Genomic DNA, 27,342 nt, shown 5'->3' with positions numbered 1-27,342 from the left:
GAATGGCCAAAAAAGGAAAAAACAAAACAAAAAAAACACAAACCTTTGCCTTATCTATCTCAAAGAATTTTCACTCTAAGACTCTATAAATTGTAATATACAAAGGGGAGGTACTATTCAATTGGTTTCATACTCGAAATTCAATTTCCATTATATAAAAAATGCATGTGGAAAAAGAAAATATAGGAGTTCCCATCGTGGCGCAGTGGTTAATGAATCCGACTTGGAACCATGAGGTTGCGGGTTCGGTCCCTGTCCTTGCTCAGTGGGTTAACGATCGGCATTGCTGTGAGCTGTGGCGCAGGTTGCAGATGCAGCTCAGATCCCGCGTTGCTGTGGCTCTGGCGTAGGCTGGTGGCTATGGCTCCGATTCGACCCCTAGCCTGGGAACTTCCATATGCCAAGGGAGCGGCCCAAGAAATGGCAAAAAGACAAAAAAAAAAAAAAAAAAAAGAACACCAGGAGTTCCCATTGTAGCGCAGGGAAACAAATCCAATCAGTATCCATGAGGATGCGGGTTCAATCCCTGGCCTCACGCAGTGGGTCAAAGATCCAGCACTGTGGTATAGGTTAAAGATACAGCTCAGATCCTGCCTGGCTGTGGCATAGGCCTGCAGCTGTAGTTCTGATTTAACAACTAGTCTGGGAACTTCCATATGCAGTGGATAAGGCCCTAAAAAAGCACAAACAAACAAACATAATTAAGAATGCCCTCTTATTCATGCTCATTTGGAAACATCTGTTTCCAGCCTACTAGGAGAGGCATCTTGCTACTGAAATATGCTATCCTATGGGGCTCAACAGTCTAGTTTCAGAAAACACCTTACCAAGTGCCATAAAAGGAATCCATACCCCATCTTAGCACTGTCAGTCATATGCAGAACTGCAGCAAATTAACAAAAGTGTTGGTACCCATACTAACTTTCCCTTACAAATTAAAGAGGTCAATCCATAATGTCTGAAGCTAGTCCATCAAGGTGGCCACACCTACCTGTTTAGCAAGTCCATTAAATGTGGCCACTATGGCTGAGAAATTGAACTTCCAATTGTATTTCACTTTAATTAATAAACTAATAAACTTTAAAGTTATCAGGAGTTCCCACTGTGGGGCACTGGGTTAAAAATCTAACTACTCAGGTCACTGCGGAGATGCAGGTTCAATCCCCAGCCCCGCGCAGTGGGCTAAAGGATCCAGCATTGCCACAGCTGTGGTGTAGGTCGTAGCTGCAGCTCAGATTCAATCCCTGGCCCAGGAACTTCCATACACCACAGATGAAGCCATAAAATTGATTATTAACTCCATCACTGGAAAACTAAGTACGCTTGAAGCAACTTAGGTATGTGAATCTACTTTTTCAACTACAAGCTTTATATCTAAATACAGACCAAATACCAATGAAAATTGGGTGTTTAATTTGAGATGTGCTGAGTGTAAAATATATACTGGATTTCAAACAATCTGGATGAGCAAACAATGTAAAATGTCTCATTTTTATATTGATTAAATGTTGCTTGGGTTGTGGAATGGAAATCCTGCGAAACTGGACTGTGATGATCATTATACAACTACAGATGTGATAAATTCATCTGAGTAATAAAAAAATAAAACAAATTTTTTAAATGTTGATATAATATTTCAGATATATTGGGTTAAACAAATTTCAGCTTTTATTTTTACTCTTTTTTTTTTTTTTTTTTTTTTTTTTTTTTTTACCATGCTCATGGCATATGGGAAGTTCCCAAGCCAGGAACTGAGCCCACACCACAGCAGTGACCGGAGACACAGCAGTGAAAACACCAGATCCTTAACCACACTGAGCCATCAGGGAACTCCCAGAAATTTTTATAATACATATGTAACTCACATTTCTATTCAGTAACATTGGTCTAGAAGTGACTTACAGCATTCTTAAGGCTTCCATGATTTGAGAATTCCTCAGTTTCAGAGCTTCAACACTGCCTTAAAAGACTGCTCTACAGTAAGTTGAAGTTTAACCTGTATTTGCCCATGCTTTAATTTTAGCTCCATTACTACAAAAAGATGACAATTACCAACAAAAATGTGCTATGTAAAACCATTTCAAAATAAACACTAATTACAAGCTGGCAATCTTCTGAAAGTAAACCAAGACAGAACATGGGTAGAAAATTCACCTTTCTTTCTGTAATAAGGCAAAAAGGACAAACAACCTATAAAATAATGCAAAATTGCTGAAAGGAGTAAACAGTCTTCCTTTGATGTGATCCAAAAGCACAAACATAAACATAAATTAGTTTTAAATGCATGTTTCTGCTATAGTATGCAATGAAGTTTCTATCTTTCAAGTGTTCATATATACCTTGTTGCAACAGAGTAAGAATTCCCTCGTCATGTTAAACAGAAAAAGGAGTTCCTGCTGTGTGTGGCACAATAGGACTGGCAGCCTCTTGGGAGCACTGGGACACAGGTTACGGACCCATTGTTGCCACAGGTGAGGCTTAAGCCTTGACTATGGCTCAGGTCTGATCCCTGGCCCAGGAATTCTGCATGCCAAGGGGCAGTCAAAAAAAAAAGGGGTGGGGGCGCCAAAACCTCAGCCTTTTCACACTGCAGGTGAAAATATGAATTTGAAGCTTTTTTTTGCTTTTGCTTTTTAGGGCCATGCTCGAAGCATATGTAGGTTCCCAGGCTAGGGGTCTAATTGGAACTGTAGCTGCTGGCCTACACCACAGCCACAGCAACACCAGATCCTTGACCCACTGAGAGAGGCCAGGGATAAAACCCACAACCTCATGGTTCCTAGTCAGATTCGTTTCTGCTTCGCCATGACAGGAACTCCTGAATTTGAAGAATTCTGATTGCATCTTTACTGAAATCAGTTGCTTTTTAAAGGTCTACCATAAATTGACTCGTCAATTTCAACAGCGCAAACAAATCATCAAGTAGGGTAAATAGCACATAAGCAGTCAATGTCAACTACTAGTTAAGGGTCACTCTAGACCATGTACTCAACTCTATGGGGATCCTTGAAGAGAAAATTCTATGATGAATTAAGTAACAAGTATGTCAAAGCATGACTGACATGAACCAATCTGATGTTTATTTTTTCATATTTCTCCCAATGTAAAATTTCAAGCAAAATGAACAGGAGATAGGTTTTAGAAGCAGGACAATTCCAAATGAAAATACATTTCTAACATCAAGGGAAGGAGGCAGGGACAGAAAAAAAATACTGATTAAGATATTTCTGAGTGTTAGGTAGTAATCTCTGGGAATGTCTTTTACGGGCAACCTAGAGAGGAACATTGTGCTATGTGGGAAGGAAGCTCGAGATGCTTAACTATCTTCTAATTTACTATGTTCCATGATTTAGGTATATAGATAGCAGACTATGGCAGAGAGACTACGCCTAGTTATTCAGACTAAAGCCCTACTCTGCAGATAAAAATAATGTATATGTTAAAACAACAGTTATTGAAGTGTTTCAAAATTTTTTCAAATTTCAAATGTAGTACTCAGCTCAAAGAATCTCAATTATTACTGAGAAGATATGTTATATTAACATAATAAAAGGATAATTTGATAGGGATTGCATTGAATCTGTAGATTGCTTTGGGTAGTATGGCCATTTTCACAATATTGATTTTTCCAATCCAGGAACATGGAATATCTTTCCATTTCTTTACATCTTCTTTGATTTCTTTGATTAAAGTTTTATAGTTCTTGGCATATAGGTCCTTTACCTCTTTGGTCAGGTGTATTCCGAGGTATTTGATTTTGTGAGGTACAATTTTAAAAGGTATCGTATTTTTGTATTCCTTTTCTAATGTTTCATTGCTGGTATACAGAAATGCAACTGACTTCTGAATGTTAATCTTATATCCTGCCACTTTGCTGAATTTATTAATCAGTTCAAGGAGTTTGGGGGTTGAGTCCTTAGGGTTTTCTATGTATAGTATCATGTCATCTGCATACAGTGACAGTTTGATCTCTTCTCTTCCTATATGGATGCCTTTGATTTCTTTTGTTTGTCTAATTGCTGTGGCTAGGACTTCCAAAACTATGTTGAAGAGCAGTGGTGAGAGTGGGCATCCCTGTCTTATTCCAGATTTGAGTGAGAAGGCTTTTAGTTTTTCCCCATAGAGGATTATATTTGCTGTGGGTTTATCATAAATGGCTTTGATTATATTCAGGAATGTTCCTTCTATACCCACTTTGGCGAGGGTCTTGATCATGAATGGATGTTGAACTTTGTCAAATGCTTTTTCTGCGTCTATTGAGATGATCATATGATTTTGACCTTTTTTTTGTTAATGTGGTGTGTGATGCTGATTGATTTGCGTATGTTGAACCATCCTTGTGAACCTGGGATGAACCCAGCCTGGTCATGGTGTATGATTTTTTTGATATGTTGTTGGATTCGGTTGGCTAAGATTTTGTTGAGAATTTTTGCATCTATATTCATCAATGATATTGGGCGACAGTTTTCTTTTTTGGTGGTATCTCTGTCTGGTTTTGGAATGAGGGTGATGGTGGCCTCATAGAATGTCTTTGGGAGTATTCCTTCTTCTTCAACCTTTTGAAAGAGTTTAAGGAGGATGGGCACCAATTCCTCTTTATATGTTTGATAGAATTCACCTGTGAAGCCATCTGGTCCTGGACTTTTATTTGTAGGGAGTGATTTTACGACCTCTTCAATTTCATTTCTAGTGATCGGTCTGTTCAGTTGGTCTGTTTCTGCTTGATTCAGTTTTGGCAGGCTGTAAGATTCTAGAAAATTGTCCATTTCTTCCAGATTGTCAAACTTGTTGCCATACAGTTGTTCATAGTATTCTCTTATGGTTTTTTGTATTTCTGCTGTATCCGTTGTGATTTCTCCTTTTTCATTTATAATTTTGGTTATTTGGGACATTTTTCACAGAACTAGAACAAACAATCCAAACATTTATATGGAACCACAAAAGACCCAGAATCGCCAAAGCAATCCTGAGAAACAAAAACCAAGCAGGAGGCATAACTCTCCCAGACTTCAAGAAATACTACAAGGCCACAGTCATCAAAACAGTGTGGTACTGGTATCAAAACAGACAGACAGACCAATGGAACAGAATAGAGAATCCGGAAATAAACCCTGACACCTATGGTCAATTAATCTTTGACAAGGGAGGCAAGAACATAAAATGGGAAAAGGAAAGTCTATTCAGCAAGCATTGCTGGGAAACCTGGACAGCTGCATGCAAAGCAATGAAACTAGAACACACCCTCACACCATGCACAAAAATAAACTCCAAATGGCTGAAAGACTTAAATATACGACAGGACACCATCAAACTCTTAGAAGAAAACATAGGCAAAACACTCTCTGACATCAACATCATGAATATTTTCTCAGGGCAGTCTCCCAAAGCAATAGAAATTAGAGCAAAAATAAACCCATGGGACCTCATCAAACTGAAAAGCTTTTGCACAGCAAAGGAAACCAAAAAGAAAACAAAAAGACAACTTACAGAATGGGAGAAAATAGTTTCAAATGATGCAACTGACAAGGGCTTAATCTCTAGAATATATAAGCAACTTATACAACTCAACAGCAAAAAAACCAATCAATCAATGAAAAAATGGGCAAAAGACCTGAATAGACTGTTCTCCAAAGAAGATATACAGATGGCCAACAAACACATGAAAAAATGCTCAACATCGCTGATTATAAGAGAAATGCAAATCAAAACTACCATGAGATACCACCTCACACCAGTCAGAATGGCCATCATTAATAAATCCACAAATAACAAGTGCTGGAGGGGCTGTGGAGAAAAGGGAACCCTCCTGCACTGCTGGTGGGAATGTAAACTGGTACAGCCACTATGGAGAACAGTTTGGAGATACCTTAGAAATCTATACATAGAACTTCCATATGACCCTGCAATCCCACTCTTGGGCATCTATCCGGACAAAGCTCTACTTAAAAGAGACACATGCACCCGCATGTTCATTGCAGCACTATTCACAATAGCCAGGACGTGGAAACAACCCAAATGTCCATCGACAGATGACTGGATTCGGAAGATGTGGTATATATACACAATGGAATACTACTCAGCCATAAAAAAGGATGACATCATGCCATTTGCAGCAACATGGATGGAACTAGAGAATCTCATACTGAGTGAAATGAGCCAGAAAGAGAAAGACAAATACCATATGATATCACTTATAACTGGAATCTAATATCCAGCACAAATGAACATCTCCTCAGAAAAGAAAATCATGGACTTGGAGAAGAGACTTGTGGTTGCCTGATGGGAGGGGGAGGGAGTGGGAGGGATCAGGAGCTTGGGCTTATCAGACACAACCTAGAATAGATTTACAAGGAGATCCTGCTGAATAGCATTGAGAACTATGTCTAGATACTCATGTCGCAACAGAAGAAAGGGTGGGGGAAAAAACTGTAACTGCAATGTATACATCTAAGGATAACCTGACCCCCTTGCTGTACAGTGGGAAAATAAAATAAAATAAAATAAAATAAAATAAAATAAAAGGAGTTCCCATCCTGGTTCAGCAGTGGCAAACCCAACTGGCATCCATGAGGAGGCAGGTTTGATCCCTGGCCTCACTCAGTGGATTAAGGATCTGGCATTGCCACGAGCTTTGGTGTAGGTGACAGACACGGCTCAGATCCCATGCTGCTGTGGCTGTGATGTAGGCTGGCGGCTGCAGCTCCAATTAGACCCCTAGCCTGGGAACTTCCATATGCTGCAGGTGTGACCCAAAACAAACAAACAAAAAACCCATACATGTTTAGAATCTTCTTGAATACTATGAACACCATTTTGATTTAAACCAATTCTGTTTGTGAAAAATGATTATGGCTATTGGGTTTGTTTTACTTTTTTTTAAGAGATGAGCAGAAAGGTTTTTTTCCATATATCCCATGTGTTTGTTTGTTTGTTTTGGTCTTTTCGGCTTTTTTGGGCCGCTCCCGTGGCATATGGAGGTTCCCAGGCTAGGGGTCGAATCGGAGCTGTAGCTACCGGCCTATGCCAGAGCCACAGCAACATGGGATCCGAACCACATCTGTGACCCAAACCACAGCTCATGGCAATGCCGAATCCTTAACCCACTGAGTGAGGCCAGGGATCAAACCTGCAACTCATGGTTCCTAGTCGGATTCGTTAACCACTGCACCATGATAGGAACTCCCCCCATGTGTTTGTTTTTAACATTATGACTAGATGACCTGCCTAGGAGAAAGAAAGAAAAGGATAATTATAAAGCAGAGGATGTTAGAAGGATTCCAGACAAGATGGTGAAATAGTAGGATTCAAGCTCACCTCCTCTCACAAGAATACCAAAATCACACTAACTGCTGAACAGCCATCAACAAAATAGACTAGAAGCTACCAAGAAAGATACCCTACACCAGAAGACAAAGAAGCCACAACAAGACAGCAGGAGGGGCAATTCTGTGATGTAAGTAATCCCATACCCGCTGGGGGGGGACAATCCACAGAGTGGAAAATCACGATATTGCAGGAGGATTCTAAACCCCACATCAGGTTTCCCAGCCCTGGGGGCCGGCACTGGGAAGTGGAACCCCTCCCCCCCCCAGAGCATTTATGTATAAGGCCAACAAGGATTGACTACAGGAGCTCCATGGGTCTGGGGAAAACAGAAGAGACTCCATAAGAATCTGGGCCAGTCCTACATGCAGGTATTGGAGAGTCTCCTGGGAAAGCAGGGGTAGCTGTGGCTCACTGTAGGGGCAGAACACTGGAGGGAGAAGTCCTAGGAAATAATCATCTGTGCGAGCTCCCCTGGAGGTCACCATTTGGAAAAACCTGGCCCAACCCACCAGTGCAGAGAAACCACAGGCCAAATAAACGGGTGGGAACAGAACCCCACTCCTCAGCAGACAGACTGCCTAAGGTCTTTCCAGGCATACAGCTGCCTCTAATCACACCCAAAGACAAAGCTCCACCCACAAGAGGGACAGGACTCAGCTCTAGCCACCAGTGGGTAGACACCAGTTCCTCCCATCAGGAAGCCCGCCACAAGCCCCTGTATCAAATTCACCCACCAGGGGGCAGACACCAGAAGCAAGAAAGGCTACAAGGCTACACAACTCTGCAGCGAGCAGAAAAGAGATGTCAAATGCAAAAAGCCAGGCAAAATGAAAAGGTAGAGAATCACACTCCAGATGAAGGAACAAGACAAAACCTCAGAAAAACAGCTAAGTGAACTGGAGATAAGCAACCTATGTGAAAAAGACTTTAGAGCAATTAAGAGTAAGAATGATCCAAGATCTCAGGAAAACAAACTGGAGGCAAAGATAGAGAAATTACAAGAAACATTTAACAAAGAAATAGAAGATTTAAAGAACTAGCAAGCAGAGATGAACAACACAACAACCACAATGAAAAATTCACTAGAAGGAATAAATAGACTACAGGAGGCAGAAGAACAAATAAGCAAGATGGAAGGCAGACTGGTGGAAATCACTGACACAGAACAGAATAATGAAAAAAGAATTAAAGGAGGACAGTCTAAGAGAATGCTGAGACAACATTACCTGCACCAACATTCACATTATACAGAACGCCAGAAGAACAGAGAAAGGGTTGGAGAAAATATTTCAAGAGACGAACAGCTGAAACCTTCCCTAACATGGGAAAGAAATCAGTCACTCAAGTCCAGGAAGCACAAATGACTACCATATAGAAGAAACCCAAGAAGAAACACCCGGAGACATATATTACTCAAAGTGACCAAAATGAAACACAAAGAGAAAATATTGAAAACAGATAGGGGAAAGCAACAAATAACATACAAAGGAACCTCAGTAAGGTTATCAGCTGATTTTTCAGCAGAAACTCTACAGGCCAGAAGGGAATGGCACAATATACTTAAAAGCGATGAAAAACCCTACAACCAAGAATACTCTACCCAGCAAGGCATTCATTCAGATTTGACGGAGAAATCAAAAACTTTAGAGACATGCAAAAGCTAAAAAAAATTCAGCACCACCAAACCAGCTTTACCACAAATACTAAAGGAACTTCTCTAGGTGGAAAAGAAAAGGCCACAACTAGAAATATGAAAATTACAAATAGGAAATGTTGCTGGTAAAGACAAAGACAGTAAAGGTAGGAAATCATCCATACACAAATATGATATCCAAGCCAGCAATTGTGAGAAGAGGAGGATACAAATGCAGAAGTCTATATATATATATATATATATATAGACTCCTATATCAAAACCTCATGGTAATCACAAACCAAAAATCTACAATAGATACACAAACAAGAAAAAGCAATCCAAACACAACACTAAATATAGTTCCCAAACCATAAGAGAATAAAAGAGGAAGAAAAAAAGACCAACAAAAACAAATCCAACAATTAACAAAATGGCAGTATCAACATACTTATCAATAATTACCTTAAATGTAAATGTATTAAATGCTCCAACCAAAGACAAAGACTGGCTGAATGGATACAAAAACAAGACCCACATGTACATGCTGTCTACAGGAGACCAACTTTGGTTCTAGGGACACATACAGACTGAACATGAGAGAAAGAAAAAAGATATTCCATGCAAATGGAGATCAAAAGAAAGCTGGAGTAGCAATACTCGTATCAGACAAAATAGACTTTAAAATAAAGGCAATACAAGAGACACAGAAGAACATTACATAATGATCAAAGGATCAATCCAAAAAGAAGATATAACAATTGTAAACATAAACACACCCAATACAGGAGTACCTCAACATATAAGGCAACTGCTAACAGACATAAAAGGAGAAATTGACAATAACACAATTAAGAGTGGGGTACTTTAACATCCCACAGCAGATCATCCAGACAGAAATCAATAAGGAAACATAAGTCTTAAATGACACATTAAGACCAAATGATATTTGTAGAGCATTACATCTGAGAGCCGCAGAATACACATTCATCTCAAGCACACGTGGAACAGTCTCCAGGACCGATTACATTCTGGGCCACAAATTAAGCCTCAGTAAATTTAAGAAAATTGAAGTCATATCAAGCATCTTTTCCAATCACAAAACAGTAAGACTAGAAATCAACAAGAAAAAAAGAAACTGCAAAAAACCACCAACACGTGGAGACTAAACAATATGTTTCTAAGCAACCAATGGATCACTAAGAAGTCAAAGAGGAAAGCAAAAAAAAAAAAAAAAAAAAAAAAATACCTAGAGACAAATGAAAATACAATGATCCAAAACCTATAGGATGCAGCAAAAGCAAAAGTTCTAAGAGGGAAGTGTATAACAATATAAGCCTACTGAAGGAAACAAGAAAAATCTCAACCTAACCTTACACCTAAACCAACTAGAGAAAGAACAAACAAAACTCATAGTAGAAGTAAAGAAATCATAAAGATCAGAGCAGAAATAAATAAAACAGAGATAAACAATAGAAAAGATCAATGAAACTAAAAGCTGGGTCTTTGAAAAAATTAACAAAATTAATAAACGCTTAGCCAGACTCATTAAGAAAAAGAGAGACCACTCAAATCAATAGAATTAGCAATGAAAGAGTTACAATGGACATCAAAGAAATACAAAGGAGCAAGAAAGACTATCACACACAACTATGCTCCCATAAAATTGACAAGGAAAAATGGACAAATTTTTAGAAAGGTACAATCTTCCAACACTGAACCAGGAAGAAAGAGAAAAAATGAACAGACCTATCACAAGTACTGAAACTGAAAATGTGATTAGGAGTTCCCACTGTGGTTCAGCAGTAACGAACCTGACTAGGATCCATGAGGACGCAGGTTCAAACCCTGGCCTTGTTCAGTGGGTTTAAGATCTGATATTGCTGTGTCATAGGCCAGCAGCTGTAGCTCCAATTCAACTCTAGCCTGGAAACTTCCCTATGTGGCTGGTGTGGCCCTAAAAAAGACCAAAAAAAAAAAAAAAAAAAAAAAAAAGATAATATGTGAAAAAGAATGTGTGTGTGTATATATATGTATGTATAACTGGGTTACTCTGCTTTACAGCAGAAATTGACAAACACTGTAAATCAATTATAGATTTAAAAATAAAACAAAATACAGGCAATGCTTATTAGAAGATTAAAAAAAAAAAATTCCAAAAATTAAAGGTACTGGACCAGATGGCTTCACAGGTGAATTCTATCAAACATTTAGAGAAGTTAATACCTATCCTTCTGAAACTATTCCCCAAAAAATGCAAAGGAACACTCCCAAACTTGTTCTGTAAGGCCACCATCACCCTGATACCGAAACCAGGAAAAGATAACACCAAAAAAAGAATATTACAGGCCAATATCACTGATGATTATAGACGCAAAAATCCTCAACAAAATACTAGCAAATCGAATTCAACAACACATTGAGGATCATACACCATGACCAAGTAGGGTTTATAGCAGGGATGTGAGGATTTTTCAATATCTGCAAATCAATCAGTGAGATACATCACATTAACAAATTGCAGAATAAAAACCACATAATCATATCAATAGAGGCAGAAAAAGTTTGACAAAATATAACACCCATTTCTGATAAAAATTGTCCAGAAAGTGGCCATAGAGGGATCCTATCTCAACATAACAAAGGCCATATATAACAAACCCATAGCTAACACCATTCTCAATGGTGAAAAGATGAAAGAATTTCTGCCAAGATCAGCAACAAAACAAGGATGTCCTCTTCAACACTATCATTCAACATAGTTTTGGAAGTCCTAGTCATGGCATCAAAGAAGCAAAAGAAATAAAAGGAATCAAAATTGGAAAAGTAGTAAAACTGCAGATGACATGATATTCTACATAGAAAATCCTAAAGATGCTGTCAGGAAACTACCAGACCTCATCAATGAATTCAATAAAATTGCAAAATAAGAAATTAATAAACACAAATCTTTCACATTTCTATACACTAACAATCAAAGATGAGAAAGACAAATTACATTAATCCCATTTACCATCACAATAAAAAGAATAAAATATCCATGAGTTCCCAGTGTGGCTCAGCAGAAACAAATCTAGCATCCATGAGGACACACGTTCAATCCTTGGCCTCGCTCAGTGGGTTAAGGGATCTGGCATTGCCATGAGCGGTTGTGTAGGTTGCAGACACAGCTAGGACCTAGTGTTGTTGTGGCTGTGGTGTAGGCCAGCAGCTACAGCTCCAATTCGACCCCTAGCCTGGGAACCTCTATATGCCTTGGGTGTGGCCCTAAAATGACGACCAAAAAAAAAAAAAAAAAAAATCCAGGATAAACCTACCTAAAGAGACAAAAAGAGACCAGTTCTCCGAAAACTGTAAACACTGATGACAGAAATCAAAAATGACACAAACAGAAAGAAATACCATGTTCTTGGACTGGAAAAATCAGTATCATCCAAATGACTGTACTACTCAAAGCAATCTATAGATTCAATGCAATTCATAACAAATAACCAATGGCATTTTTCACAGAACTACAACAAACATATTTTAAATTTGTATGAACAACACAAAAGACCCCAAATAGCCAAAACAATCCTGAGAAAGAAAAATAAAGCTGGAGGAATCAGGGTCCTTGACTTCAGACTATATTACGAATTTACAGTCATCAAAACAGTACAGTGCTAAAAAAAAAAAAAAAAAAGTATGGTGTTGGCACAAAAACAGAAGTACAGATCAATGGAACAGGATAGAAAGTCCAGAAATAAACCTACACACCTATGGTCAACTAATCAATGACAAAGGAGTCAAGAATATACAGTGGAGAAGAGTCTCCTCAGTAAGTGGTGCTGCAAAAGCTGAACAGCTACACGTAAAAGAATGAAATTAGAATACTCTCTAACACCATACACAAAAATAAACTCAAAATGGATTAAAGACCTAAATTTAAGACCAGATACTATAAAGCTCTTAGAAGAAAACATAGGCAGAACACTCTCTGGCATAAACTGCAGCAGTATCTTTTTGGATCCATCTCCTAATGTGAAAATAAAAATAAGCAAATGGGACCTAATTAAACTTAAAAGTTTTTGCACAGCAAAGGAAATCATAAACAAAACGAAAAGACAACCTGCAGAATGGGAAAAAAATCTTTGCAAATGAAGTGGCTGACAAGGGATTAATCTCCAGAATATATAAACAGCTCATGTAGCTTATTATGAAAAAAACAAACAGTCGGAGTTCCCACTGTGGTGCAGCAGAAACAAATCCAACTAGGAACTATGAGATTTCAGGTTCAATCCCCGGCCTCACTCAATGGGTTAAGAATCTGGCATTGCCATGAGTTGTGGGGTAGGTCACAATCAGGCTTAGGTCTGGCATTGCTTCTGCATAGGCCGGCAGCTATAGGTCCAATTAGACACCTAGCCTGGGAACCTCCATATGCCTCAAGTGCAGCCCTGAGGACCAAAAAAAAAAAAAAAAAAAAAATCAAAAAATGGGCAGAAGATCTAAACAGACATGTCTCCCAAGAAGACATACAGATGGCCAAAAAAACACATGAAAAGTTGCTCAACATCAGTAATTATTAGAGAAATGCATACCACAATTACAATAAGGTATCATCTTTCAACAGTCAGAATGGCCATCATCAAAAAGTCTACAAATAAATGTTGAAGAGGGTGTAGAGAAATTTATACTGTTAGTAGGAACGTATACTGTGTGCAACCACTATTGATGGCAGTATGGAAGTTCCTTAAAAAACTAAAAACAGAACTACCATATGATCCAGCAATCCCATTCCTGGGCATATTATCTGGAGAAAGCCATAATTCAAAAAGATACATGCACCCGAATGTTCATTGCAGCACTATTTACAATGGCCAAAATATGGAAACGACTTAAATGTATATCAACAGAGGAAATAGATAACGATGCGGTGCATATATACAGTGGAATATTACTCAGCCATAAAAAAGGAATGAGATATTATTTGCCACATGAATGGACTTAGTATCATACGCCACAACACAATGGACTTAGTATCATACTAACTGAATTAAGTCAGAGAAATGACAAACATGGTAGCACTTATATGTGGAAACTTAGAAGAAAAAAAAAAAAAGACTACAAATTAACTTTTTGCTGAGCCGAAAGAGACTCAGACTCTGAAAACACACTTATGATTATCAAAGAGGATGCGCTGGGGGAAAAGTGGATTAGGGGTTTGGGATTGGCATATGCATACTGTGGTATGTGGAATGATTCGAACTGATGTATGGCACAGGGAACTCTATCCAATATTCTGTGATAATCGTCTATGACCATACCACCTTTAACATGTCCAATCTCATACGATGTTCTATGATAATCTATGTGGGAAAAGAATCTGAAAAAGAAACGTGTGCATATAACTGAATCACTGTTGCACAGCAGAAATTATCACGACCTTGTAAAATCAACTATATTTTAATAAAATGAAATTGTTTTCACTTTGAAAAAGATTTTTTTAAACAAAAAAAAATAAAGAAGAGGAAGTTAATCTCTTTGCCTTTGTCAAATATGGAGCACTATTCTGGATCACTGATTTCTACCACTACTAGGTTCTCAAAAGAGCAGGTGGCTAGAGTTAGTAATATTGAACTTCTGTTACTTAACAGTTTGAGAGGCATGCAAAGAAAAGTAGGTACCAGAGGCTAGGGATATTAGTCCTCATTATGCTGTTCTGGCTTTGACAATCAGACTCTTGTTGATTTTGTGTTAAGGGTGGATTTACTTTATGGCTCCACAAATGAGCTTAGATGAAGAATTGAGGAGTACTTACACAATGCCAGGTTCACGGAAATCACAAGCATGAAAAACACAAGCTACAATAAGCATATGAAAAGAAACTCAACTACTGCTAATCAGAAATGCAAATTAAAAGAATGAGAAGCCATTTCACACCTATCAGATTGGTTTTAAAAGGCTCACAGTGCCAAGTAGTGAAAAGAAATTGAGAAACAGACTCCTAAAAGTAGCTGATCGGATGCAAATTAAAGTTCTCACAAAGTCTTTTTTTTTTAAGTTGTAAAAGGATACATGAAACATGGTAACATTTATATAAAATCTAAAAATGCAACAAGGCAACATGTATTATTACAGATGCATACATGTATAGCTAAAAGTACAGATATCAGTGAAAATGAAATATATTAGTTTCAGGTGACTATGCCAAACTTTACCTGAGCTCTGTGCTCCTGGTAAGCAGTGATGGTAGATAAATCTACCCCTATCATTCTGGGTTCAGAGTAACAAAAGGATCCTGCCTGTGCTTGCTGGGTGATTAAGACCCATCTATCCCAAGCTTCCTCAAGACTCCTCAGTTTACCAGCCCCAGGTCAACGTTTTGTTTTGTTTTTTTGTTTTGTTTTGTTTTAAGATGTTCCTCACTTTAATGTTTTCTTAATTGCAGAAGCTTGCGCAAATCAGTCCCTTAATAGGCCACTACGCTTTGTCTTTGACACAGGAGTAGTTACTTCTGGGAAGGAAAGGGAATGGGATGTCCAAGACACATGTTTAGCTGTAATGGTAACATAAAAACCTGAAATACGGCCAAAAGTTGACCTTTCTTTCTTTTTTTTTTTTTTTTTTGTCTTTTGTCCTTTTAGGGCCACACCCATGGCATACGGAGGTTCCCAGGCTAGGGGTCTAATTGGAGCTATGCCAGAGCCACAGCAACGCCAGATCTGAGCCACCTCTGCAACCTACACCACAGCTCACGGCAACGCCAGATCCTTAACCCAATGAGCAAGGCCAGGGATCGAACCCGCAACCTCACTGTTCCTAGTTGGATTGTTAACCACTGAACCACGATGGGAACTCCACTTTTTTTTTTTTTTTGTACAAAGGTACCCGTTATTCTTTGCACCTTCCTGCTCAAAATGTTTCAAAATTAATTTTTAAATTATTTGAAAACCTGATGTAGAGTCAGAAGAGGTCACAAGTCAATTGATCCTTTACAGACTTTTCTGTTGCATTAAATAGGCACAGGAAGACATATCCAACCTATTCCACTAGATGGTTTTAAGTGTTTTTGCTAATCATCAAGTGGTAGAATATATTCATAATTCAGTCTAAGCCAATAGGTCAGCTTGTTAGAGCTGAGTTCTGATTAGGGTAAGGTTAAGGGTTAGATTACCTTGTAGACCTTTACTGTTTCAGGGTCAAGACTACACTCAGACTTCCCAGACAGCCATGTAACTGTACTGCACATGCATATACACTGGTTACAAGAGGAGCTAGTCCAGTCTCCCATGATATCTCAATCCATACCCAACAGGAAGGACTCCTGAGCAGATAAGCCCAGGAACTCAAAAGTGGGCTGGTACATAATCTTTCAATGAGGAAGCTATAACACCCAGTACACACAAACACCAAAGTTTTGTTCGGAGTGTGTAGATGGGGGAGAGGAGGCTTGCTTTGGCAGCAGCTGGGGGGGGGGGGGGAACCACACACACACACACACACACGACACTAAAATGAGACTTTGAAAGTGGTTCAGGTCCCTACTTCGGCCTAGCCTAGGAACTTCCACATGCCACAGGCAGGGGAAAAAAAAGGGGCTCAGGGTGATTGTTTGAGTTGGTGTGAAACTGCCTTATTCCCAAGTGCTTCTAGAAGACTTGGTGAGTACCAGAAAGTGATTTCCTTCATGTAAAACAAACCCATCAGCGGTTAAAATTTAATTAAAAAAAAAAAACTTGGCGAGTTTCCATTGTGGCTTGGCCTGTTAAGAATCCAACATAGTCTCCTGGAGGATACGGGTTCCATCCTTGGCCTCGATCAACGGGTTAAGGATCCTGTGTTGCCCGCAAGCTGCATGGTAAGATGCCGATGCAGCTCGGATCCCCCATGGCTGTGGCGCGGGCCAGCAGCTGAAGCTCAGATACAACCCCTAGCCCAGCAACTTCCATATGCCACAGGTGTGGTTGGAAAAAGGAGGAAAAACAACAACTTCGAAATTTAGAACCAAGCATCTAACAGATCTAAACAGTTTCAAATACAGAGGTGAAGTGCTAAAATCTGGGATAATAAGGGAACTCTTTACAATATTTCCCACCAGCTGGACTGAAGGGAGATGCTGTGCCCAGAAAGTTACAAGAGTAACTTTTTTAAATGATCAGTCTATATTCCGAACTCTCTTTCCTTGCAAACATACAAACAAGAATAACCTGTAAGGTCTTCTTGGCCTCCCTAAGGAGGTCAAGTTTGAAATGAATTTGGAATCCAGCCACCTTGATTTTTTTTTTAATCATATGGCCACACCTGCAGCATATGAAAGTTCCCAGGTAAGGGACTGAATCCAAGCCACAGACGCAACTGCCAGATCTTTAACCCACTGTGCCAGGTGGGGTATCAAACCCACACCTCCTCAGCCACCCAAGCCGCTGAAGTTGGATTCTTAACCCACTGTGCCAGGGAAGGAACTCTTTTAATTTTTATTTCTCCTCTTTCCAAACCATAAATTTAAAAAAAAAGACTTTTTTATTTTAATGTGTAGAAAAAGGAAATTAGGCTTTAAACTTGAACTTTAAAGTAAAAAGACTCTGTCCTATTTTCAAACAGAAAATAAAATTATATCAAATTAGAAGGCATGCTCCAACCTGATTCATGAGCGTTCATAAGCGTGGCTGGTTTTAAATATATGAGAACCCCAAATCCTTAGATTAAGTCTTTCAATGTAAGGCAATAATACAAAGTAGTATAATCTTAAATTTTAAGTCTTAAAGTGCTGATCCTCTATGTAGCTTACAGAATTAAATTAAGGAAAAATCAAAAACTGAAAAATACATTCCGGCTACGTATCCTCAAGTCATCAAGAAACCACTGAAGACTAGAAAAACTAATTTCTTTTTCTTCCACTAATGAGCCAATCTGCATAGCCATGAAAGGTGCAATTTCTTAAGAAAACCAAAACTGTTTTCCAGTGATAACATTTTTAATGCAGATACACTGGTACCAACTGCTTTCAGGCAGATAGATGCAGTAACAGTGTAATATTTCTAGCAATGTGGTAAGCCTTTGCCTGCAAATCATTGACCAAAAATGGTAACAACGTGTGCAGACTAAAGAAAATAACAAAATGTTCTACTTGTTCATCCAGTTAAGAACAGTTTTACAGCAAATTAGAGTGAGTTTGGAAGGGGAAATACGTAAATTAAGCAGTCTCCAACGCCTAGAATATACGGAACATCTGTTCACGTTTTAGTGACTCGGATGATTTAATGGACTTTAAAAAGCTTTTTCATTCACTCTTATTAGCATCACCAGCATCATGCCCACACCTTGCACGCTAAGGTTTGGCAGAGCAAAACTGTTTACGGTTTAAAGAAAATTTCTGACCGTACGTGGAGAAACCGGACAGTCAGGGGTTAAAAGAGCCACTGCCTAGCTTGACAAGTACGACGAGAGTGCTGCTGGAAGCTGACTGCCAGACGCGACAAACAAAGCGACCGCGAGGCCGCCCCCCCCACACACACACCCCGATCCTCATCTTGCCTGGGTCAGGATCGTAGATGATCATTCCGCCCCCCAGGGTTGCTCAATCCAGCATTTCCTTAACGAGGTGCAAAAACCTCACCGGTCGAAACTCGTAAGAGTCATGACCGCCTCCGCGCCCAGCTTCGACGAAACCGGCGCTAATCAGGCCCGCGCCGGACTCCGACGCCCCCACCCCGGGAGGTCAGGCCCCGGGTCGAAGTCGCTGTGGGGCGGCGGGGCGGTGGCGCGCGCTCGACCCCGGCCAGTCTACCAAGGCCCGGGCGAAAGGCACCGCCGAGGCGACGCTCACGGCGGCACCGAGCGACGCATTTGCCGGGGGGCCGCCCCGGGGCGCGGGGGCCCAGCAAGTCCGCGGGCGGTGGGAGCCCGAGACCCTGCCCCCGGGAGGCTGCAGCCCAGCCCGGATCCTTCCCCCTCCGTCCCGACCCCCGCGGCGCCACAGCCGCGTCAGCCAACGTCTCGGGCTCCCGCCTGCTCACCATGTTCGCCTCGGCGGTCGCAGAAGCGCGGGAGACCGAGCCGGCCGGAGCCGAGTCTACCGAGTGTTCTCCTCACAGCAGCTGGTCCGAGGTATCGAGCCGCGAGGCGACGCGGGGCGTGAGCCTACCAGGGGGCGGGAGCGCGGGCGCGCCTCGGGCCCTAACGCGGCTGCGCACGTCACACGCTGCCCACCGTTGCTACGCAACCGGCCGGCCTAGCAACGCTCTGCCCCGGCGGCCCTTCAGACGCCTGGCGGGCGGGATCTTCTTCACCTTCTGGAGACTGAAGGACTAGGTACCCCTCATCATCTCGTGTCCGTGGGGGCGGAGGTGAGACCCTCCTTCAACTGCAAGGGAAGAGGAGGCGGAGCTTGGACTGGCGCCTGCGGGCGAGGGTCCGGGGCGGAGCCATGTGGCACCCCGCCCACTGCACCGCCGTTGCCCTTACATGGAAGTAGCCACCTGGCCCAACAGGTGTGCGCCGCCGCTAGGGGCGGGCCTGGGAGGGCGCGGGACGGCGTGGCGTGGGGGGGAGAGGGTTGGGGGTAAAGGGTGGGCGGGGCCCGCGACGGAGAAGACCAGAGGGAGGACCCTCGGGATCCCTAGCGCGGGCGGTCTTGAAGGGCACGCGTCCCGCATTTTTTACCTACTTTGGTGCGATTCCCGCTATCCTCCCCTGATTGGCCCAGCCCGGAACGTCGGGTCCTCGGGAGAGGGGAAAAATCTGCACATTTTTCCTCCTTCCCGAGGCGACTGTGGCCGTTCAAAGTGCTCTGTGAGTCACTGCTAATTTCAGGTCTGGAAAAAAACAAGGAGTGATTTATTTATCTTTGGGTACAGCCCGGGGAAGGAGGCCCTGCAGATCGCAGGGGTGTGGCTGGGAAACGGCGGAGTTGCCTTGGGATGGTGGCGCCAGCCCCGCTGCTACGTTTGGGTTTTGTTTTTTTTTTTTTTTTTAATTTGGGATTGCGTTTTTTTAATGGGCGGTTGCATCAGAAACACAATTTTCGGAAAGCCAAAAGGAATCCCAGTGTTCTTTTCGGAGGGGGTTTTGTGGGGAATAAAGGAAACAAAGAATTTACAGTCAGGATGATTACTTTTAAGTTTTATTTAATTTAGGCTACCGAAAACATCACGGGCTCTACTAAAACTATTTTAATTCTCCCAGTGTGAGGCTTTTGGACAAGATGGTCAACATGTTTTTTGTTTTTTTCTGAGCACTGTATAAAATCTATATTGCCTGTGACTATTATTTTGGCCACTCAACGTAGAAGCTGATTTCTCATTACTCTTCTGTTTTTTGTTTGTTTTTTCTTTTTTATAAGAGAGTAGGTTATGGTGATTCTAAACCTTCACCACCTGCTTCAAGATATTCGGCAGGCTAGAGCAGTGGTTTTCAACTTGAAAGAGAACTTAAAGTCAGATAGATCTGGCTGCCCCACCCCCCAGAGTTTCTGACCGAATTTCTGAGATGAGACTACATTTCTAACAATTCCCAGGTGATGCTAATGTCACACTTTGAAAAGAAAGAACCCATCTGTATGCTGCTACAGCTGGAGCAGCCCTTTGTTTCTCTGTCTGCCTAGGACTCTATGCCACCCTCCATGTCTAAGTCCTTGAAGGCCTCCTTTCTAGTCCAAGACTGAACTGTGCTTATTTAAGGACACAATTCTGACCTGTTGCAGCCTCTCTTCTGCATTTCTTCCTCCACCCTGCCACCAGAGTTATGTCCAAACATAAGAATCTGGAGTTCCTTAGTGGCTCCGCAGATCAAGGATTCAGCATTGTCACTATTGTGTCATGGGTTCTATCCCTGGCCCAGGAACTTCTGCATGCTGTAGGCATGGCGAAAACATAAGAATCTGATCCTGTTGCTTTGCTGCTTAAAATTTTCTCTGGCTTCCTCCAGAATTCTCAGCAGGTCAGTCTGGCTCTTCTGCCTCTGTCCTCTGCCTACCTTCTCTGTCCTGCCTCTCACGTCTTTCAAAGTTCCCAGTTACCTTCCAGAACCCTTTCTGTTCTAACTGCCATGATCATGGGCCTGCTGTTCTCTGAGCCTGCAGTGTTCCTATCACCCCAACAGTCTGGAGACCTCTGACCCCTTCCCAAGGCTCAACAGTGGGTCCTTCTATAGTCCCACAGTTCATCAAATCTCAATAAGCATTCAGACCACCTGAGGATCTTGTTAAAATGCAAATTTAAGGGTTTAGAAGTGCATGGTGAGGTCTTATGTTTTGCCCTACAATTAGTTCAGCTGCAATCTATTTATACATTTGCTGCTACCACCACCACCGGTGTAGACTGAGAATTCCTTGAGGTCAAAGTGTATTTAGGATGCATCTTATAGGGCCTGGCATAGCCCCTTTTGTACAGTAGGTGTTTAATACGTGTTTGTTCAGTAAGTGAAGTATCTGAAGATATTTTACAATTCATCAAGCCAACATCTGTATCAGTTCATTGTAACCTCAGATAACCCCATTTTTCTTAAGATTATTAGTTTCCTAAATATTTTCATTCTTTCTCATCCCACAGAGGGAAGAAGTTTTAACATAAGGTCTCCTCTTAAACATGAGACTGAGTGTATTCCACTTCTAATTTACAAAACATTTTGCCTACTTAATAATCAGTGAAGATATAGGTGCTTTCATTTAAAACCATTAAAAGAATAGACATAAACGAGGCACTTGCAGGGGGATGTGTGTTAATCAACAGTCTAGAAAAAAATTTTTTTCTAGCGGACATAACCCTGGCATTCTATAGTGCAGAAAAACTGTTTTCAGCATCTCCCCTGCCTCTTCACAAATGCACCTGTTGTCCAGTCCTTATCCTTATTTATGACTATAGCCTTGTCTAAAAATAATTTTAATCATATTAGTAAGATATGAATGTCTTTTCATATGAAAGATTCAAATACAATAAAGAAAGCCCCCAGAGCACCTCTGCCCTCCATCCCAACAGTAATCAGGCCCCTCCTCCCAAGTAACCTCTGCTATGATGTGGTGTACAGCCTTAGAGGGAAATAAGCAGTGTTGCAGGCATTTTGTATTGTAGTTTGCTTTTGTTGATGATGCTTTGTGTAGTGGCTTTGTGCTGGGTCTGGGGTGTCCTGTAGCTTGTAGCTTGCTGCCTGATTTTCTTGATTTTCTGCCTGCTGGATCCATCCATTTCTGATAGAGTAGTATTGAAGTCTCCAACTGTGACAGTGGATTCATGTTTCTCCTCACAATTCTGCCAGGTTTTGCCTCAAGTAGACCTACGCTCTGTTGTTGGGAGCAGAGAGACAGGAAAGAGGCCTTAAAGGAGGACTGACCCCTTAACATTATGTCACACACACACCCCTTTTTTTTTAAAGGGCCACCTTGCAGCATATGGAAGTGCCCAGGCTAGGGTCTAATCAGAGCTGCAGCTGCCAGCCTATACCACAGCCACAGCAATTCCAGATCCTCGCCAGATCCAGCCGTGTCTGTGACTTGCACCACAGCTCATAGCAACACCAGATCGTTACCCCACTGAGCAGGGTCAAGGATCAAACCCTTGCCCACATGGATACTAGTCAAGTTCCTTAACGCTGAGCCACAACAGAAACTCTTGTCCTGAGTTTCTTCATCCCTAAGAATGTTCCTTATTCTGAAGTTGGGTCTGTCTGAAATAAATGCAGCTACTCATGCTTTGTTTTGATTAGTGTCAGCATATGTTTTTCTCTATTCATTTACCTTTTTTCATTTTTTGTATGCACCTGTGACACGCAGAAGTTCTGGGGTCAGGGATCGAACCCACACCACAACAGTGACCCAAGCCACTGCAGTGACAACTCCAGATCTTTAATCTGCTGCTCCACAAGAGAACACCTCCATTCATTTACTTTTTTTGTTTCTTTTTAGGGCTGCAGCTGCAGCATATGAAAGTGCCTAAGCTGGGGTCGAATTGGAGCTGTAGCTGCTAGCCTATGTCACAGCCACAGCAGTGACAGATCAAAGCCCCATTTGTGACCTCCCCCACAGCTCACAGCAATGCTGATCTTTAACCCACTAAGTGAGGCCAGGGATCGAGCCCGCATCCTTACGAACACTAGTTGGATTCATTTCCGCTGCACTACGAGAACTCAGGTTCAGTCTTCTACTGAGCCTGAGCTTCAGGATTGTGGACATGACAGGTGCTTCTCAGTGCTTGTCTCCCTTCTCCTCCCAATTTGGATGGAGTTGGATACTTCCCTTACCCAGAGCAGTTAGGCTCTGATAAAATTTTGCTTGGTTAAGCTCTGCATAACAGGTTTCCCCTGAGGGCAGACCTTGTTAAGAAGACTGAAGTACCCTGGGGAGTTTCACAGTGGCCCCTTCCCTCTCCCTTACTGGAAGCAGGAAGGGATTTTTCTCTGAATCTTACTGTGGGAAGCTTGTAGAGCTTCAGGAAGCAGAACCGAAGTGCAGGGAGGCCCCTACAACTGAGTTCCAGACTTGTCCACACTGTTCCTCCAGCAGCTTGTCCCACACAGTTCAGGTTTTCCTTCCTGGCCCTTGTTCTTACAGTGACTTCCATGTGAGTCTCTGGGAAGCCACAGCTCCCTGTATTTTCCCGTCTCCAGTTTTAGGGGCAGCGGTTGACCACATGTTCTACTCTCCCTAACAGATCCAAGAAGAATTGTCTGTTCAGCTTTTTTTTCTTTTTTTTTTTTTCTTTTTTTTCTGGCTTTTTAGGGCCACACCCTGAGGCATATGGAAGTTCTCAGGCTAGGGGTTGAATTGGAGCTGCAGCTGTCGGCCTGCAACACAGCTACAGCAACGCCAGATCCGAGCCCTGTCTGCGAACTGCAGCACAGCTCACAGCAATGCCAAATCCTTAACCCACTGAGCAAGGCCAGGGATCAAACTTCAGTCCTCATGGATGCTGGTCAGTTTGGTTACCACTGAGCCACAACAGGAACTCCATCTGTTCAGTTTCTTACTTGTTGTTAAGACAGAGCAGCAACTTCCAAACTTTTTTTTTTTTTTTTTTTTTTTTGTCTTTTTGCCTTTTCTAGGGCCATTTCCCACGGCATATGGAGGTTCCCAGGCTAGGGGTCTAATCGGAGCTGTAGCCACTGGCCTACGCCACAGCCACAGCAACTTGGGATCCAAGCCGTGTCTGCGACCTACACCACAGCTCACGGCAACACCGGATCCTCAACCCACTGAGCAAGGCCAGGGATCAAATCCGCAACCTCATGGTTATTAGTCGGATTCATTAACCACTGCGCCACAACAGGAACTCCCCAAACTCTTTATGTGTGGAACTAGAAACCTGATGTCTGCCTCTTCCCGGAAGTACCAGACAGGGCTTCCAGTTTGATCTTACTGCCCAGGACTTAGTCACATGGCTGCGAGGGAGGCTGGGAAGTACAGTCTCTTCTCTGAGCAGCAATGTGTGAGGTCCCTTTGCCAAGGAAGAAGGGAAAGTGGGTATTGGGGCTAATTAATGGTGATGGCCATAGGTAGGTATCATTACAGACAAGCTTGGGTGAAGAGAGCTTCCCTAGGAGCCTGGAGGAATAAGCCATCTGCTCCCAAGCCCGTGACCTTTATCATCAAGCCACATGACACATCACTCCCTGTGATGCCAAACAAGAGAAGGAAGGACCCCTTGTTGCTTCCTTAACAGTACAGAGGGGGTTTATACAAAAGGAGGCAACTGGAAGCTGTAGGAAATACATTCTGGACATTCCTTTACCATAGCCTAGTCCTGCTGGATCAGGCAGCCCCAAGGGCCTGGGCATTTATTTTAGGAAAGGGCTAAATATACTTAAGTATATTCATGGGAACAATGTAGTACCACAGTAGTACCACTGAATTTCTCTATTAATCCTTTAATAAAGTCATATACTGCTATTTTATAATGTTAAAAATTTAACAGGTAATCATTTTTCAGGTAATAGTTACTGCTTGAGAAGATGGAGTAAAAAGTGGCACAACATCCTAACCAATGGTTATTCTCCTCTCTTGGGTTATATGTTTCCTTTGAGAGTCTGATGGAAAGTATAAAGTGATGTTTTTGTAGCAATGTATATTATCTTCACTTTTTTTCCTTTTTAGGGCCACACCCTTGGCGTATGGAAATTCCCAGGCTCAGGGTCGAATCAGAGTTGTAACCGCTGGCCTCTGCCAACAGCCGCAGCAACACCAGATCCAAGCCGAGTCTGCTACCCACACCACAGCTCACGGCAACACCAGATCCTTAATGCACTGAGCAAGGCTGGGGATTGAACCTGCGTGCTCATGGATGCTAGTCAGATTCAGTTCTGCTGAGCCACGAGGGGAACTCCTATTTTCACTTATATTAGTCTGAACATAGAAAATGGGCAACACAACTCTCTTTGACTCACAAAAGCAGGATATTCTTGTGGTTCACGCTAATGCATACTAACCAAGTAGGACTCCTAGCAGCCTGCCCTTTTTAAAGGGTGTTTGCACCATCCCATCTATTATTATTATTACCACCTGAATTTCTCATATGAAAACGAGTGGAGGTAAGTGTTAAAAATAAAGTTTGTGTTTGGAGGCGAAACATCGCACTCACAATAGGAGGCCACTTGGAAATATTTTCATTTAGATTTGCTGGGATCCCACTGGGTGCCAGCTGCGGCCACGGTCACCACCAGGAACAGAAAGATGAACAAGTCACGGGCTCTGCCATGAGGAGATCACGAATGCAAACAGACCAATGCCAAGATAAACGCCGCCCAGGATCCCTTGGGAATTCTCAGGAGCCTTCTGGTGGGGCAGATCACAGCAGGGAGATGTTACTGGGCTTAATGAGTGAGGCATCCAGAGAGGAAGGAAGTTAGCATTTATTCCTGACATAATTTCTCACTGAGGTTAGTGAACATGAGTACTGAAGAGATGGCTAGAGGGTTCGTTCAGAGATTGATGTTTGGAAGGAAAGAATACCAATTGTTCTTACCAAAAAATTAGACTCCATGGACCAAGATACCTATGTAGATATAAATGTGATTTTTTTTTTTTTTGCTTTGAGGGGCTTCTTTGGCGTGCTTCTTAGTTTCCCCTTCTTCTGGGGGTGGGAGGAGGGATGTCAAATGATGGTTCAGCCAAAGACACCTAGCTGTGCCCAATAAGGAACTTGAAGCAGGCTCAAAGACAGGTCCAACAGAAACAGCTGAGGGACAGTGGTCACGATGTGAAATTCAAGGGCCTTTTAGTATAACTGTTTGGATCTTACCACTAAGAAGCCAATGTTTCCTTCTATCATCAGTCTTTCAACGAGGTATTTGATACCTTTGTCACCAGTTCTAGCTTTGACTGGCCATATAACCTCTTGCATGATGAACGTCTCTGGGCTTCCTTGACCTTCCTTACCTGCAAACTGAAGGTGTTGAGTTTTCACCCCTTTAACTCAAAGATGTGATGCCTGCACTAAACAGAAGACTTATTGAGTATCTAGCCCTGTATTGGCAGTTTGTAGAGTATCCTATTTTAGTAATACTCAGGCAGACCCTTGGATTTTGATTTGTAAACTCTCGGCCTTGGGGTCTTGACACAGAGCCTCTTTTTTTTTTTCCTACTTTTTAGGGCCGCACCTGTGGCATATGGAGGTTCCCAGGCTAGGGGTCAAATCACAGCTACAGCTGCCGGCCTAGGCCACAGCCACAGCAACTCAGGATCCAAGCCTCATCTTCGACCTACACCACAGCTCACAGCAATGCCAGATCCCTGACCCACTGAGCAAAGCCAGGGATTGAACCCTCATCCTCATGGATACCAGTCAGATTTGTTTCCACTGAGCCACAACAGGAACTTTTTTTTTTTTTTTTTTTTTTTGTCAAATTCAGGCTACGGGAGTTCTCACCACTGTGCAACGGATTAGGAATCCTGCTGCAGCAGCTTGGGTTGCCGAGGAGGCGTGGGTTTGATGGGTAATGGATCTAGTCATAGCTGCAGCTGGGATTCAACCCTTGGCCGGAGAAATTCCATGAGCAGGGCGTGGTCATTTAAAAAATAAAAATAAAAATAAATAAATTCAGGCTTAGTCATTAAGAGGTGGTCCCCTCACAAAATTTTCCAAGCCGGAGGTGGAAGGAATCACTTGCTCATTTATATTTCTTGCTCCTGTGGAAAACCTTCCTTCCCACCTCCTGAACCAGTGAGTCACTTCCTTGCTTCAAACCTCTCTGGCTTCCTTTATTTTCCCTCCCAGCCCAGCCCAGTGGAGAGGGGTCTGGGCTTGTGGTGGGAGGGAGGGTGCTTCAGGTGCCAGGTCACACACCTTGAATAGCATTGAAGTGTCAGGAGGATCCTCTGTGCCAGGGAGAGTGGGCCTGCTGATAAATGCTGTGTTGGATTCCAGATTCAGCATCTTTTCCTTTTATTTTAAACAACTCTAGGAAAGAAGCACCCA

The 27,342-nt window shown here is 42.1% G+C and overlaps 1 protein-coding gene across 2 annotated transcripts in view; it reads right to left on the bottom strand.

The window, feature by feature from the left end:
* DSTN (destrin, actin depolymerizing factor) overlaps positions 1-19,058 on the bottom strand; it is a 51,196-nt gene extending 32,138 nt beyond the window's left edge. Inside the window, exons 1-2 of one of the 2 annotated variants that reach the window (XM_085002871.1) lie at positions 18,958-19,058; positions 10,774-10,916 (exon numbers count right to left, since the gene is read on the bottom strand). In XM_085002871.1, the coding sequence (XP_084858997.1) occupies positions 10,774-10,788 (15 nt within the window). In that variant the 5' untranslated portion in view covers positions 10,789-10,916; positions 18,958-19,058. 2 annotated transcript variants of the gene reach the window in all.
* Positions 19,059-27,342: the final 8,284 nt, after the last annotated feature.

The sequence above is a fragment of the Sus scrofa genome, chromosome 17 (assembly GCF_054392235.1).
Source record: "Sus scrofa isolate SSC_HxYL_T2T_F1_AM1 chromosome 17, Sscrofa_HxYL_maternal_Yorkshire_Landrace_v2.0, whole genome shotgun sequence".
In the NCBI taxonomy this organism is placed as follows: domain Eukaryota; kingdom Metazoa; phylum Chordata; class Mammalia; order Artiodactyla; family Suidae; genus Sus; species Sus scrofa.
Note: the sequence above shows the minus strand (reverse complement) of the source record. Positions and strands in the feature narration are given on the sequence as shown.